The sequence below is a fragment of the Pezoporus occidentalis genome, unplaced genomic scaffold (assembly GCF_034315485.1).
Source record: "Pezoporus occidentalis ecotype Australia unplaced genomic scaffold, CSIRO_AGI_Poc_V1 ctg84, whole genome shotgun sequence".
NCBI classification, from domain to species: Eukaryota; Metazoa; Chordata; class Aves; order Psittaciformes; family Psittacidae; genus Pezoporus; species Pezoporus occidentalis.
Window position 1 is genome coordinate 670,629 of NW_026916203.1, and position 17,520 is coordinate 688,148.

At 41.7% G+C, this 17,520-nt stretch overlaps 1 protein-coding gene across 1 annotated transcript in view; it reads right to left on the reverse strand.

The window, feature by feature from the left end:
- Positions 1-1,389: 1,389 nt before the first annotated feature.
- Positions 1,390-17,520, reverse strand: part of LOC134156298 (ribonuclease H-like) — a 384,552-nt gene continuing 368,421 nt past the window's right edge. Inside the window, exon 2 of the mRNA XM_062604247.1 lies at positions 1,390-3,039. Within this exon, the coding sequence (XP_062460231.1) occupies positions 2,368-3,039 (672 nt within the window). The 3' untranslated portion in view covers positions 1,390-2,367. The remainder of the gene's footprint in view (positions 3,040-17,520) is intronic.

A 17,520-nucleotide genomic window follows, 5' to 3' on the forward strand; every position in this document is an offset into this window, starting at 1 on the left:
CAAATCCTTCAGTGTGGCCATGTTAGTTCATGAGCACGATTAGGCCAAAGGTGTAGTGCGCTATTAGTGCATCTGGAATTGTGATTGTTCAACATACTGAATGTGACAGGACTGACAGTGGTAAAATGGGCATCACCCAGAATCTAAGCCCAGCTGCACCCAGCCTTTCTAGTATCTGAGAACCAGTTGGAACACAAAAGGGTTTATTTTCTGTCAAATTGTCCTATCTTACTTTTAACATAACACCAGCTCACATGAATTTCAGGTTAGGTACACAAGGTGAAAAGTAAATTATTCAATAAATTAAGATGAAAAGTATTATTATTCAATAAATTAAGATGACCATAGTTTTACTGAGCATCTTTACATGTATGTCTGGAGAAGGTGCTGTAGTTCCTGTGTATTCTTAAATTATGGGCTGGTTTATCCCAACACCGGTACTGCTGCCAGGAATGGTATGTAGTAAACACTTAAGACAAGTTTTTCTGGATTGCTTAATTTAGCACTGATTGGTTTTCAGAGAAGAAGAAAAGAAACAGGAATTTACTTCAGAGAAACACAAATACAGTATACGCTTCTAAATATATAGAATGGTTCCATGTAAATCAATTGTTATGGTAGAGACCTGGTATGCTTCCTAAAAATCCCATCTGCCTTGCTTTACATATAATCCTTTATATATATATCGCGGTTTAAGCCCAGCTGTAACTCAGAAACATGCAGCTGCAATCTCACTCCACCCGCCTTCCTACCCCCCGCTCCCGGAGAGATGGGGAGGAGAATCGAAAGAATGTAACTCTCACGGGTTGAGATAAGAACAGTCCAGTAACTCAGGTATAACACAAACCACTGCTGCTACCACCAATAATAATAATGATAAGGGAAATAACAAGGGAAGAGAACACAACCGCTCACCACCTGCTGACCGATACCCAGCCCTACCTAAGCAGTGACCCATCCGGGAAACTGCCACCAGTTTATATAGTGGGCATGATGTGCTGTGGTATGGAATATCTCTTTGGCTAGCTTGGGTCAGGTGTCCTGTCTCTGCTTCCTCCTTCCTGGCACAGCATGAGACTCACAAAGTCCTTGGTCAGAGTAAACATTACTGAGCAACAAATAAAAACATCGGTGTTATCAGCACTGTTCCCAGTCTGAAAGTCAAAACCACAGCACTGCACCAGCGACTAAGAGGGAGAAAAATGACTGCTACTGCTGAACACAGGATAGTATCCACCCTTTATTCCATGCCATTCACATCATGCTCAGATCCCACTTTTTCAATATACCATCACTCTTGTCTCATATATATACATATATATATACATACACACACACACACACACACACAGAGACACAGTTAGTCCATGGCCCAGTCCCTATAAAGCTGCTGAGTCTGTCTGGTCCAAGATGTCTGGCTCCATCTCTTGTAACAGTCTTTCAGGGCAGGAGAGGCTGTGTGCAGTGTTGGATCATTGCCTGTTGGTGCTAATTGTTCCTTTAGCACAGAACTTATCTGGTTTCATCAAAGTTCATTCTTTGTTGGGATCATGGTCGGAGGGAAGTCAGGGCCAGTCACTGGTGACCTGAAGAGATATGGTTGGTGGGCTATAAAAGTGCTACATAGCAGGCAATAGCATACAATTGAGTTCATTGGCTGTTTGCCCCTAAAATCAAATCCCCCTGAGGTACACATTGGACTTCCCCATCATCCCGCATTACCCACCTTGTATATCTGTGTCTCTGAGAAAAAGCAATCCCACGAGTGGGTTTGCCTTTACCCGAAGCAGGAATAACCCAGACTGTCTTCCCCAGCAAATTCTTTATGTGCACCACAGGAACTTTGTCCCCTTCTACAGTATGTAGAAGTTCTGACTTCTGGGTTGGAGCACAGCTGTTGGCAGATCCTCTGGTGTTGACCAACCAGTTGGGTTTTGGTAAGTGTGCATCCCAATGTTTGAAAGTCCCACCACCCACTGCTCTCAGTGTAGTTTTTAACAGCCCATCATGCCATTTGATTTTCCCAGAGGCAGGTGCATGGTAGGGGATGTGACATACCCACTCAATGCCATGTTCTTTGGCCCAAGTGTCTAAAAGGTTGTTCTGGAAATGAGTCTGACTCAGTTCTCTCTGGGGTGCCGTGTTGCCACAAAATCTGTTTCTCAAGGCCCAGGATAGTGTTCTGGGCAGTGGCATGGGGCACAGTGTGTTTCCAGCCATCCGGTGGTTGTTTGCACCATGGTAAGCACATGGTGCTTGCCTTGGCGGGTTGGTGGCAGTGTGATATAGTCAATCTGCCAGGCCTCCCCATAGTTGTACTTCAGCCATCGTATTCCATACCAAAGAGGCTTTAACCATTTGGCTTGCTTAATTGCAGCACGTTTCACAGTCATGAATAACCTGGGCAATAGTGTCCATTGTTAAGTAAACACCTCGATCACGAGCCCACCGGTATGCTGCATCTCTGCCTTGATGGCCTGAGGTGTCATGGGCCCACCGGGCCAAAAATAATTCACCCTTATGTTGCCAATCTAAGTCCATCTGAGCCACTTCAATCTTAGCCGCTTTATCCACTTGTTGGTTGTTCTGGTGTTCCTCAGTGACCCGACTCTTAGGTAAATGAGCGTTTACATGGCATACCTTCACCACCGCATTCTGCACTCGGGCACAGATATCTTTCCACAGTGCAGCAGCCCAGATGGGTTTACCTCTGCGTTGCCAGTTGCTCTGCTTCCATTGCAGCAACCACCCCCACAGGGCATTTGCCACCATCCATGAGTCAGTATAGAGGTAAAGTACTGGCCACTTTTCTCGTTCAGCAATGTCCAGGGCCAGCTGGATGGCTTTCACCTCGGCAAACTGACTTGATTCACCCTCTCCTTCAGCAGTTTCTGCAACTTGTCGTCCAGGACTCCATACAGCTGCCTCCCATCTCTGATGCTTTCCCACAATACGGCAAGACCCATCAGTAAACAAGGCATACTGCTTTTCACTTTCTGACAGTTTATTGTATGGTGGGGCCTCTTCAGCACGCATCACCTCCTCCTCTGGTGACATTCCAAAATCTTTGCCCTCTGGCCAGTCCATGATGACTTTCAGAATTCCTGGACAACTGGGATTCCCTATATGAGCTCGTTGTGTAATTAGGGCAGCCCACTTAGTCCATGTAGCATCAGTTACATGATGTGTAGAGGAGACCCTGCCTTTGAACATCCAGCCCAGCATGGGCAACCAGGGTGCCAGGAGGAGCTGTGCTTCAGTGCCAATCACTTCTGAAGCAGCTCAACCCCCTTTATAGGCTGCCAGTATCTCTTTCTCAGTTGGGGTATAGCTGGCCTCAGATCCTTTGTATCCCCGACTCCAAAAGCCGAGGGGTTGATCTCGCGTCTCCCCTGGAGCTTTCTGCCAGAGGCTCCAGGCAGAACCATTCTCCCCGGCTGCGGTGTACAGCCCGGTCTGGACTGGTCCAGGGGCTACTGCATGAACTGTCTCATGTTTAATTTGCTCAAAGGCTTGTTGTTGCTCAGGGCCCCATTTAAAATCATTCTTCTGGGTCACACGATAGGGCTTACAATCAAACTACAATTTGGGATGTGCATTCTCCAGAACCTCAGCACCCACGAAAGCTTGTGTTTTTTTCTTATTAGTTGGTGGAGACACTGCTGTTATCTTGTTGATTAAATCTGTGGGGTTCTGGTGACATCCATCTTGCCATTTTATTCCCCAAAATTGAATCTCCTGTGCAGGTCCCTTGACCTTACTCCGTTTTATGGCAAAACCTCCTTTCAGCAGGAGCTGGATTATTTTCCTCCCTTTCTCAAAGACTTCTTCCGCTGTATCGCCCCACACGATAATGTCATCAACGTATTGCAGGTGTTCTGGAGCTTGCCCCTGTTCCAGTGCAGTCTGGATCAGTCCACGGCAGATGGCAGGGCTGCGTTTCCACCCCTGGGGGAGTCAGTTCCAGGAGGAGTCACAACAGTGAGCTTTTCCAAAAAAAAATTTTTAATCTGTAGAAACAACTCTGAAAATCATTTTTCTCTTCCACTTGCTTAGAGATGGCTAATGCTATGTGTTGTGGTTAACTATGGCTCTAGCATGAATTGATTATTTATCTATAGAAGCACCAAAAAGATCAGCTCTCTCTTCTGACATTAAAACTAGTGTCTGTCTCTTCTGCAGTGTGACAGTTTTGTGTTGAACTACACAGTGTTGGAACAAGACAAAAAACTGGAAGTCCTCAAGTTGACAAAAAATGCTTCAGAAGTTTACAGATCACATAAGCTTCAGATAGCATGAGTTAGAATGAGCTCAGTAATAAAATCTATGGCTTGCTGTAATATTGCTTTACAAAATATTTTTTCATTGATTGGCTGATAGCAGTGTGAGTTCTGGTGCTGCTGGCACACTAGAATTCTGATTTTGACACTGCTGGTTTCCTTTGCCCATTGTAAAACGTATATGATGTTTCAGGGCTGAGTAACAATCAAATTAGATGGAGCCAGGTTCTTCGCAGTGGTATATGGGAAAAGGATGAGAAACAATGTACATGAGCTGAAATACGTGGTTCACACTGGATTGGAGAAAAACTTTCTCTCCAGGAGGACAGTGAGGCACTGGCAGAGCTCAGCCAAAGATGCTGTGCAGTGCTTGTCTTTGGAGAATTTTGAGCCCTGACTGGAGAAGGCCCTGAGTGACGCTGTCTGACTTCAGACACTGACACTGTTTGGAGCAGGAGGATGCACTAAAGACCTCCTGAGGTCCCTTCCAGTCTGAATTATTTTGCAATTATGTGATCCAATAAAAAAATAAGCCATGACTTCATAGCTATGAAAGAATCACCTGCTACCAGAAAACTGATCCCTTCCACCTGCCAGGCTGGTAAGAGAAATGGTCTATTACTCACATGGCCTCACACCATGCCCTGGCGGACACATTATGATCGTGCCATCCAGATATGAAAGCAGTTTGCATGGCATGATCATTCTGTTGTGAACATATACACAATCTACTTTTGAATATTTCTCTTTGAACAGAAAAAAGCAAACACACTTTGGTCATCATCCCACAGGCAAGAAACACATAGATAAGGAAATGTTTCTGAAGGAATCAATACTTGCAGAAATTCTAATCTTGCCAAAACTTACAGGCCACTGAATATAAGAAGTGGGAAAGCCGTAAGTCTACTCCAGGCCAGAGGTGAGCTGCTGCAGTAAACAATGTCTGAAGCCTTTAGCTCTTTCCCAAACGTAATTAATGGCAAAATACATTGCAGTCCAATAAGACAGAGCTACAGGAGTGCATTAAGGTGACCATTTCGGAGTAAGGCTGTCTCTTGGCTCATAAATACATTGAAGCACTTAAAGTCACCTTTGAATCCAAGCTATAGTTATTATTACAGTAAAATCCTGGGTCTGCAAACCTCTGAGATGAGACTAATGCGTCCATCATTAGTTGAGCAGATATACATTACTCTACCTGTCAGGTTGCATGACATCCATTTTATATGAGGTGAATTCGAGCTAAGTATTTTGCAGCTCAGCACCTGTCATTCTCAGGCAGTTGGAAAGCAGAGACCTCGAGCTGTTTTGCTGAAGATGAGACTAAGGGCTTTATTGAAAGCCCCACTGAGTTCTGCTGATGCTGCATTAAGCTGTCAGACAAGAGTGTCACCACAATGAAAGTACTGTAGGACAAACCGCTCAGTACCTTTTCCCTAATCATAGAACTAATTCCAGATTAAATGAGGAATATGAGGGGTGCAAATCTGTGACAAATAAATCTGTACTTAATCAGTATGAACTGTGATGCATTTTGGAAAAAAACATGCTCTTTGAGGTCTTACCACATACAGTTAAAACCTGCAAGGAAAAAAGTCAGATGGAAATGTAAGAGTTAGGTTAGATTGTTTAAACATAAAAATATTAAGTTTTTTTTTCACACTTTATCTTATTAGATGTAGAATGTATCGAATCAAAATGTTTTGGAGTTTTGGGTTTTTTTTTTCAAATACAGTTTTGCCAACTGACTTTGAAAACTATTACACAGAACCTCTCAACAATCATAGAAAGAACCTGACTTTCAAAAATATTGTAACTATACTGTTACTACTTTCAAGATGAACTTAGAAAATGCACAGATGATTGTAACTCACTTTTTAACTTGGGACCTTAAATTAAATGGTAATTTAAGTCTGAATGTTCCTTATGAATCTGTGATTTTACACACTGTTTTTCTTGTCATTCTAAAGATGTTTAATGGAGAAAGCATGATTGTTAAACACATAAAATGTGATTTTAATCTATAGAATCTATCTTTAAACTGTGGGGTGGTATGAAGTCTGAACTTTGTCATCAGTCATTTCCAGGACAACAGAAGACGATGATGTAAATTCAGAATTATGACTTCACCATAGGATTAAGCAGGAGAATACGGACAGTGATGGATGCTTATTTAAACACTTATATAAAACAAATATTAGCAGTAAAAGTGAAAGGAGACAATACGATAGCAAAAGGCACATAGTATACATGTCCCTCCGTACAGCTGACAAAGTGTCACACCACTGACCTGAAGGGACTTTCTCCATTTGTCTGCATTGCTTTTTAGTCCAACACCTTACTGTGTCAGGAAATGAGAATGACAGTTACTTCTGATTGCAACCACTGTGTGAAAGAACATCAATTATGAACTAAGCTGATCCACCAAGTCTTTCACACTCAGCTGTTAACCTTGTGTTGGATGACAGTTTGGCTAGATTCAAGAAGTGTAATATACTGAAGACTTCCATAACCTATGGTAAAATACCAGACTTCGCTGCTTGGTTCATTTTTTCTTCTCTTTCTTCACCCTCCTTGCCTTTCAATTTCCCTCTTTTTAACCCCAAACACAAAATTTACTTTAAAATCTGGCACTTTGGCCTTAGACACAAACATGGAGAATTTGTCTGTTCATGGCCTGCATAGGTGTATTCTTTGCTGAGTAAAAAACTGGCTGGATGGAAGAGCCTAGGGAGCAGTGGTGAATGGTGTCACATCTATGTCGTGACTGGTTACTAGTGGTGTCCCCCAGGGCTCAGTATTTGGGCTAGTGTTGTTTAATATCTTCACTGACAATCTAGATGAGGGATTGGGTGCACCCTCAGTAAATCTGCAGATAACACCAAGTTGGGTGGGAGTGTTGATCTGTCTGAGGGTAGGAAGGCTCTGCAGAGGGATCTGGACAGGCTGGATCAATGGGCTGCGGCCAACGGTATGAGGTTCAACAAGGCAAAATGCTAGGTTTGCCAGGTCCTGCACTTGGGACACAACAACCACATGCAATGCTACAGGCTGGAGGAAGAGTGGATGGAAAGCTGCTCGCTGGAAAAGGAGCTGGGGGTACTGATCAATAGAGCTGAACACAAGCCAGCTAGTGCCCAGGCACCCAAGAAGGCCAACAGCATCCTGGTCTCCATTAGCAGTAGTATGGCCAGCCAGGCCAGGGCAGCGATCATCCCCCTGTAGTTGGCACTGGTGAGGCTGCACCTCGAATCCTGTGTTCAGTTCTGGGCCCCTCACTACCACAGAGACAGACATTGAGATGCTGGAGTGGGTCCAGAAAAGGGCAATGGAGCTAGTGAAGGGCCTGGAGTACAAGTCTAATGAGAAATGACTCAGGGGGGACCTTACTGCTCTCTACAACTACCTGAAAGGAGATTGTAGGGAGGTTGTAGTGAGGTGGGGGTCGGTCTCTTCTCCCAGGTAGCAAGGAAGAGGACGAGAGATAATTGCTTCAAATTGTATGAGGGCACGTTTAGATCTGATATTAGGAAAAATTTCTTCACTGAAAGGCAGGCATTAGAAAAGGCTGCTCAGGGAAGTGGTGACAATAAAGAACGTATCAGATAAAACTCCTCTTTTTTTTTTTTTGTTTTCTTGGTTTTTTTTTTTTACAGCCAGAGGTCAGATTTTAAATCAGAAGGGGAGCAAACAAAAATCAGCAAGTAGCTAAAAGACATGACAGGGTCCTCATTAAATAGCTAGCTCAGTGTTAAGTTATAAAGTGGATTCTTCAAGATTACATAAGGCATTCGAAGGTTCAAGGTCCTAAAATCAATCAATGCTAGCCCAAATACTTGATTTAAAGGAAATACAATAGCAACAGAAAGAGCTATTAAAATCAACTATCTGAACCTCTTATATTACATAGGCTATAGGACTTGACTGAGGTAGTGCCATATTTACATTCATAACTACACACCAGGACTACAGCAACTTGCCCATTAGATGCTGGGAGTATGTTTGATTAGCTGGTCAGGAGAGTCGCCTTCTCAGTCACAGGAGAGGTAAGCAGGGCTTCCTTCTTTCCTCACTCCTTGCATTTCGTCTCATCAGCATGACAAGACAGCCTATTAGAAAGCTGCCTTCTCCTTCCTTCAGCACTTGCTGCATTTGGCAGACATGGTGAATTTGGCAATCGCACCACCATCACCTTGGTCAGTTGTACAGCAAGTTTTCTGCTTCCAGCAGGTGTTGTAAGAGTAGATGGTGAGCTTGTCTGTGTAACCCAAATCTGTCAGCAGCTGAGCCCTCTGTCTCTTACATCAACCCACACTAATATTTGAAAAGAGTACCTTCCAGCTACTCAGATACCAGCATCTTCCTTGAGACTCTTCTTACTAAGGTTTAGACAGAGCACTCACTGTCATCAAAGTGGCTTAATCCTGTATTTCTTTGTCAATTAGAGATACAACACTGGGGGAATGATGAGCTGCAGCACTCTGCTTGGCAGATGCTTCCCTGCATTTATGCACCACTCCCTGCAAATGTTAATAGCATGTCTTCTAGTTCTAGATAGAAAAATCTCTGATCCATGTTAGGCTGTGAAAGGCCAACAGCCACATCACTTTTCGGTACATACCCATTTATCTGTGCACAGTTACATTTTGATTGCTAGTAGTTAGCTGGGGTTTTGTGTAGGTCATGGGGATGGGTTTTTGCATTTCTCTTACTTTTTAATCAAAACTTTATGAGCACCAAGTCAAACACCAAACAGAAGTCAGTGCATCAACTTTATTTATCAGCCAAACTTGTAGTCTGAGTCAAACAACTTTATCAAGTTACCATACACGAGGCAACAGTTTACTTCTCTGGCAGTATAAATAGACCTTGACATCAGTGTCAGTAACGCCTGCTTTAGAAATGCACAAAGTACCCAACTGCTAATTAGAATCAGGAACTTAATTCCTTCATTGGGCATAACTAGATCAAGACGTGCACCAATTTTCAAAGACAGAAAAAAACATAGTTTTTAATGAAGCAGAATGGTATGTTCATTGCCTTTACAAATCAAGTAACTTTGTAGGTGTGTAACTTCAGACCCTCCAATTGTTATTTCCACTGGTTAATTCAATCGAGAAAATTGCTTTTCAGTCTAATCAGCTGTTCCCATGTTGGCTTCTTAGCAGAGGAGTTTGTCCTGCTCTACACAGTGCTGCAAGGAGAGGCTGGTGACAGCCATGCCCCTCACCTCTGGCTTTTCTCCACTGCTTCAAATCCCCATGTCCCTTCAGAGGCAGCACAGGAACCAAGAGCCTTTGGACACCACAGAAAAATCCACCACAAAACACTGTTACTCTTCTTTGCCAGCTTGCATCTCTATGCCTCCATTTTTTAAGTATAAATTATTACTAAAAGTAGCCACTTAAAAACCACAAAACTGAAGGGAAGCTCAGCTTTGTGGAGTCCACAGCTGGACTGAAAATTCTGCAGTCAGCATCTTAGCAGAGAATAGTAATTATTTTTCATGACAAGCCTGATATTGACCACATCACCTGTTAAAAAACTCCCTTGTTCTTGGTTTCTCATGGAAATAAGAAACAATTCACTTCTGACCCAAGATGCATTTCCCCAAGAAAGGTTGGAAATTAATTTGACAAAATGATTTTGAGTTTTAGGATTTTGAAAGGACATAAGTTTTTAATTTGGGAGAAAGTCTGGTATTTTTAAAGGTGTTTTTTAAAAGGGCTTATAGTTCCTCCAATGTGTTTCTCATTTGCTCTTCAGAAAAATTACACTCAGACTTCTGGAACCCTTCACTATTGCTGCTGGACTCGGTTTAGCTCCGGGTATGCGTTTTTGCAAGTGATACAAACTCTATAATGTGATCACAGAGTGTTCACAAAGATAGCATCCTTGTCAGACATGCTATGTATGCATGACTGAGTAGGGCCAAAGGAGGAAACTGAACATCACTAACATCCAGCATTTAACTGGAACCTTTCCTATTGCTTGTTAAATGTTTCACAGGTCTGAAGCTGTTCTTTCGCATTCCCACCCTAAACTTTCTCATAAAAATGTCCTGTTTAGTTTTGCTTGTTGTTGTTTTTTTTTTTTTAAGGTGAAATTTTATCTTTTTTTTGGGGGGGGGAAGTGGGGGAGGAGGGTATTGGGGATAGTGGTAAATAATAGCTTTGAGCTCTCGTCAGAGTTTAGGTTTGCTTCTGGAACAGCTTTATGTAATTGACCAAAGGAACAATAATGAATAAAGCTCTTTTTAAGCACTATCAGATACAAACCAATAAAGCTTCCACCAAAAGCTACCTGAAACGCTTAACTTCTTAACAGCAAGTCACCATTGTCATCTGCAGAGGTGACTACACTTTGGATGTGCAGCAGCCTAGGCATACAGTGACCTTCTGTAATAAGTCCTTCATCACTTGCACATGGTTTAAATTATTTCAACTGCAGTTGTTTGAGGAGAAAGTGCTGGTTTTAAGAAGAACTAACCATGATTATTGTGATAAAAATACTGCGCAGTTAAAAATAAACCAGTAGATTGGAGGAAGCAGCATATTGTAGTTTTATGGCTATGTTATAACGTTAAGAATGAAAGAGTGATTGCAGTGTTCTGGTCTCAGATCCAAAGTCCATTTAACCCCACACTGTCTCTGACAGTGGCAAAGCAGGCGGATGGGGAACACAACACATGTACAAGAAAAGAAAAGGGATCTTTTACCTTCTACCTTCTTCTAACTTAAATATTTTACTGCCTGGTTCTTGGTCACTATTGAAAAATACTAGGAAAAAAAAAGACTTATTAGATGAAGAATAATGGACTGAAGCTTATACTCTTAAAAATGAATGGGAGATGTGTTGTTGGTGAATAAAGTTGTGACTTTTTTGCAAAGTAAAACAATATAGCTTTAAGTGAAGTTTCAGATACACCTTGCAGGCATTTGAAAGAGGAAAAAAGTAAACAATAACATAGTTTGCGATAGCATAGAGGCAATCAAATTCTGACTATCTCTTTCTGAAGTGAGAAATTTATAACTCATTATGGTTAGAGGGAAAATTTAATTTTTGGTTTTAAGCATATGAAGCTAGCCCCCAAAAATGAATTAATCCCGTACTCATCACCTCCACAGCTTCACATTTCCTTGATACAAGTCCTGAAACACTCTAAAGGAAATGTTATGGCCTATAATACAGGATTAAGGGGTCTCTGAGCTGTAGCAATTTCACTTATTCTGTAAGCACATTTGGGTAAACAGGCTCATTTTTTTTTTCTTTATATATTTCCCAAACACAAATATTTATGTTTGTGCTTGACTCAAACTGTGTTCCCTTTTATGATAACTTTTACAGACCCTGCTTTCCAGGTCTGGGTGCAGAAATTTCAGGGATATCTAACTGTTTTCTAATATGTTTTTGTTGTAATGTAGTGTGCCTACATCATTGAAAGAGTCAGCTTGATTGGCAGTCTTTTTGTACTTAATCTAGAATCAAATCTGCTTGATTGAATGTGTTTACTCCCATTGTAGTAAGAAAAAAAAAAAAAATCCAGACATTTGGAAATAAACTGATAGAATAGATTCAAATGGAACTCCTATCTTCTAATCCTGCTTTCAAGAACTGGTGAACTTGCAACAACTGATCCTCTGATTTGGCATTCCAGTCAAATTCATCTTAAATTCAGTTTTATAGCTAAACTTAAGATGGGCTTAAACTCATCAAGTGTTGACTAAGTTAACCTTGCAGGTTCTGACTAAATTTCTGAGGATAATTGAATGCATGGCCCATAGTAGAAAAACTGCAGGTTTTTTTTTAATTATATGAATTCTCATGCATTTAAATTAAGCATACTGTGTTTGTTTAACTGACTTCAACAGAAAGGCTTATTTCTTGAACCACTATTTGGAACAGCACTTAACATACTGTCTTCTGAGCAACAACTAGTGTGAATAAATGCTATTTTAGAGGTGAGAGTGTCTCTTAAACAATGCAAGTATGATAACATTGCTACTATATATATCAGAATGACATTCATGGAGCGCCACTGTAAGTTAGGAAACATCTCATATTGGTTGGAATAAAGTACACACACATACCGTTAAAACTGCAGCCTGCTTTGAATAGTTGGCAACTTACCAACAACAAATCCTGTGATTTGCATTTTAACCTTTCTTCTGAAGTCTGATAATGTCTAAGACTTTCTCTGCTGTCTCCCCTGCCTGCTCTCCATCTCTCTTTCCAGGGAGGACACACTAATTCTTTATCCTAGCTGGCAGAACTAGCACTTCCTGGTCACCCATTCAGAATTTTATGTTTTGATGCTGTTTTCCACACTAAAGCACCTGAGTATGCAATGAGTCAAACCCAAGATATAAACTATTTTCCAAGTTGCTGCATTTTTCTGTTTTGTTTAAGTAGTATATCATATTTTCCTTACAAGAAAATTTGCCAATGAAGTATATGTCATGCATATTCACAGAACTTTGGTTAATGGCGTCTTTAAAATTCACACACTAAAATGGCAATGTCATACAACAAATAAAGCCCCATGCTTCAGAGTGACACCTAAAAGACACCTAAAAGTCTTCTTCTGAACTCAGGAGATTCTGTGTTCCCTACATGTAGATATTGAATATTTTGGCATTCCAGTTGTACAACTGAAGGACTTACTGATTTTGTAGGAAAACGCAAGGTTGAACTCAAACCAAGTTCTAAACATTTTGTCAAGCAACCCTTGTTAGCATGCAAAGCTTCTTCAAAATTTAATCCACGGGCCACAAATGCCTTTTGATCTATCAGTGTTTAGTATTTTGGTACCAATATTTGTATGAATGGAGTTCATAGCAAGTAAATCAAAGTGTCCCAGAAGTAAATTGCATATGCTCTCAAAAGAGAAATTATGCAGGCCAACAGGTTCTAGGTTTTGTTTCATGATTCACTAATTCAGATAATGGTCCATTTCTGTATTATAGGTCTTTTTTTTCCATACAAATAGCCACAATTTTAAAAAGGCAGTCTGTCAACTGCTGTAATTTAAACATGACTGGGGCTTGATGGAGTTAACCGGATCACAAAGGCAGCATGTTTCCAGGGACAACCCTTGAATTAGGATCTGGGAAGAGCATACACAGGGAAAGAATGCCAGGCAAGCAAGCCACTGTAGGCAAGCTGTCCTCTGTTGAAGCATCTGTAAAAAATCCTTAACATTTGGTTTATTTAATGACAAACTAATCTTAACTGGAAACCTTCCAGATAACTTGGTTTCATCAGTTATGTATGCTTAGCTCATTTAGTTTGGTAATAAAAATAAATAAAAACAAACTTCTCATAGATTTGGAGATAAATGGGAAAAAGAAACCCTCTGAATCCAGCCGCAGAACATCAAACTGGAAGTAGAATCCACAGTTTATGTCTTCTTAAAAAATCAGTTAATGAATTATCTTCCCCTCTAACTTCAATCTAGCTGCCAAAGAAACATCACACACACTTTCTTATACCTGGTTTATAATCTACATTGCCCCATTTAATGCTATGAAAATCTGTTGAAGATTTTTATTCAGGAATGCTATTACCCACTTTCTTCCTTGAATTAATTTACTGATGAATAGCACTTAAGAGTAGGAACAGAGCAAGAAGCAGAAGAATTTGCAGGAAAGGAAAGCTGTTATTATATGCTGTATCTTCATGCCTACATGGTGAATTTCTTTGCGGTGCTATGTGGTGGTTTTAGGATATACCCATGAAAGAACTGCAGTGGTGCAGTGCTTCCATTAATGGAAGCTGTACAGTCACAAAAGCTGGAAACAAATATAACTGAATTTGGAGTTTTGGATGGTTTTACAATAAGTTGCCTGTGACCTGGCTCCAGCTGCCAAAACACTCAGCATTTGTGTGCCTTGCAACCACCTTCTTATTTTAGGCTATCCGTAACCAATTTATTATGTGACCGGGTAGCTCTCTGCACTACCTCCATCAGGCTTGAATCCAACCCATTTCCAGACCAGAGTCTTGTTAGACTCGTGTTGTACACACTGTTGGAACTGGATGGCAGAAGGATGGAGATAAGAAAATGAGTGGGAATTGTGTCAAATAGTGTAGGAAACAGCTTCTTTGCTCCTTGTCAGAACTGGGAAGGATAATTTCAGAGGATTCTCTTTTAACTATTTTATGTCTACTCACTACAAGCTATGGACTTTCCCAGCTGCTGGTTTATTAACAGTAAATCTTTGTTCTGCTGCTTTTACCTTCCCCTCAGCTGTAAGGGCTTGTTCTGCTCTGTCTGCTTTGCAAGCCCATTTTAGGCTACTTGTATAATCACAGTGATTTGTAGCTCAGTGCTTTATCTACTTTAGGGTTTATAGGTCAGGCCAAAGAGGGAAATAAAGGGAAAAAGCATCAAAGGAAATCATTATAGATGAGATATAGCAGAAGGAACAAACTTTTCCTTCCCCTCTACAACTGACTGTAAAATAAAAACTGTCTTGGGGCTAAATCTATTTCCTGAAGAGAACGGGACAATTTACCAGAATACTGTGCTTGTAATAATGAAATTTTATATGAGTGATCAGAGACGGAGAGAAGGCTGTATGTTCAGCTGCAGATGGAAAAAAAGATTTTGACTTCCTCACAATGTAGCATTTTCAAAAGGGTACTATTCTCCCCTAGGCTGGTCACCTATTTTGTCAGTATCCCAATGCTCTTTAGCACTTTACAAAGGCATACTAAAAAATGTATTTCTTTTGTTGCATTTATTGACTACTAATTTCAGTAAAGTGTTTTTCAAAGTTATTTTCAGTTCAATCTTAACAGGTTGCTCAAATCGGTTCTTAACATTTCTTGGTGTGCACCTCATTGTCCCAATGAGGGAGGCTGGATTGCCTCCTTCTCCCCCGCAGGCTTTTGCCCTCTTATTCCTCTTACTGGCAAAACCTTCATTTCCTGGTTTCCATTAGAGCTGCAAACAGCAGCTAGCTAAGGAAAATCAAATTCAAGATACCACAGCCAAACTAGAAAGTGCAGATTCTGAACAGATCCTAGTAACTTAGCTTGTCACCGGCAACAAACAGGTAGGACTTTCCAGATACAGTCAAGCACAAACAGCACAGCAAACCAGGTTGCTTACCTGGGGTAAGAAACCAGGTCAGTAGGAAGAAAATGAAGGCTGTGACCCCCCCGTGGCCAGCATCCTCTGCTTCCTCTGAGGACTGAGTGATGAGTATTCTTTTACGTTTTTTGGAGTCTGGAATATAATTATTATACTGATACTGCAAACAATGCACTAAGATCTGACCCTGTCTGCAAAGGGTCTGGGTGATTAGAAGTTATGGGTTAAGATAGGATCTATGTGGTGAGAAATTTTAAGTTAAGTTGTACTATAAATTCCATATTATACTATTTATAGGTTGTACTTTATGGATTCTGCTTGTAGAAACTTCGTGCCATTCTAATTATAATACCCTCGTAAGAATATAAAGCTTTAATTGTAACTGCAATTTAGTGCTGCCATCATTTTGCCAAAGATCCCTAAAATCTTTGCCTGTCCCCTCAAGGCTGGATGACAGCATTGCCCACTTCAGGTTCTTAGAGGCTTCATTAATGCAAGCTTTCACCTCCCCCAGTTACGCCTTTGGTATCTAGTTTCATTCCCCAGTGTGAAACCTCTACAACTGATTTACCAGCTAGGACGCATTTTCCCCAGGTTAGAACATAAACTTAAGCCAAAGGGAAAACATTACTTTTACTGGAGCATATGTGAAGGGCTGCTACCTGCACTGGGCCAGTATCTGTTATTCAGCAAAAGTATCACTATCTCAAAGTTTAAATGTACAACCTCTAACGCGCTTCACTCCTATCAGTTGACCAGTGATAACCTGTGGAAGACAGACAGGAGGAGACACAAGCAGCAGTAACTTTCTGAGGCTAATGTTCTGATTCTAATGCTCCGAAGTCAGAATTACTATTGCAGTTTACCAGGGGTTTAAATAACAGGGTCTACTTACATCTCACATTCTCCCTTCCAGCTGCCAAATTTTCCTTTAAACTGACAGGCTTGCAAAGCATTCCCAGAGATACAGTAGCTGTGCAGGAAGGTACAGAGACATGCTAGCAGGTCAGTTCCACTCAACAAATGGAAATTCCTATGTGGACCACAAAAATATGCAATTTCATAGGGAGTTAAATGAAAGTGAATCTGAAAAACAAGGTTAGCTGCTCAAAATCTAGGCCTAAGAGAGAGCGCTTAACCTCCTAAGCATCCTCTGCTACCAGTGTGTCTGGTGGCTGTCTCTGCAGGTGGCTGGTAGGTTGGAACTAAATGATCTCTAAGGTCCTTTCCAACCCAACCCAATCTATGATTCTTTTTAGCCTACAGCATGTATGATTTCGTACCATTTTAATCACCCTTGCCTCTAGCATTTCAACCTTGAGAAAGGTACCTATACCTAGAATCATAGAATCAACTCGGTTGGAAAAGACCTTTAAGACCATCAAGCCCAGCCATTACCCCAGGACTGCCAAGACTACCATATCACTGAGGGCCTCATCTATACAGTTTTTGAATACTTCCAGGGACAGTGATTCCACCACTTCCCTGGGTAGTCTGTTCCGATGCCTGATCTCCCTCTCTGTGAAGAAATATCTCCTAATATCCAATTTAAACCTCCCCTGGTGCAGCTTAAGGCCACTTGTTACTTGGGAGACCGATCCACACCCCACTACAACCGACTTTCAGGTAGTTGTAGAAAGCAATAAGGCTCCCCCCCCCCCCCCCCCCCCGAATCTTCTCTTCTCCAGACTAAACATTCCCAGGTGCCTCAGCCCTTCTCCATCATACTCGTGCTCCAGGCTCTGCATCAGCTCCATTGCCTTTCTCTGGACCCACTCCACCACCTCTCTTGTACAACGTGTCTCTTGCAGTGAGAGGCCCAGAACTGAACACAGGGTTCGAGATATGCTGCCAGGTAGCAGGGAATCTACTTATTACCCCTTGTTTCTCTTTTGGCCATATAACCCTGCCTAGAATTTTAAGGGAGTGCCACTGTGCAGCAGCGTTCTACCTCTGTCGCTCTTCATCAGCAGAGCAGCAGTGCCCCCACGCTGCCCCATTTCCCCGGTGCCTATGCAGCTGAACGCTTCACAGCTTCTGGCTAATTCCACCCCTCGCCCTGTGTTCCCCGGCCGGAACCGAGGCCGCCGATGGGGCGAGGTGCCCTCACAATGCCTGTGACTGCCCACACCGCGGGACCAG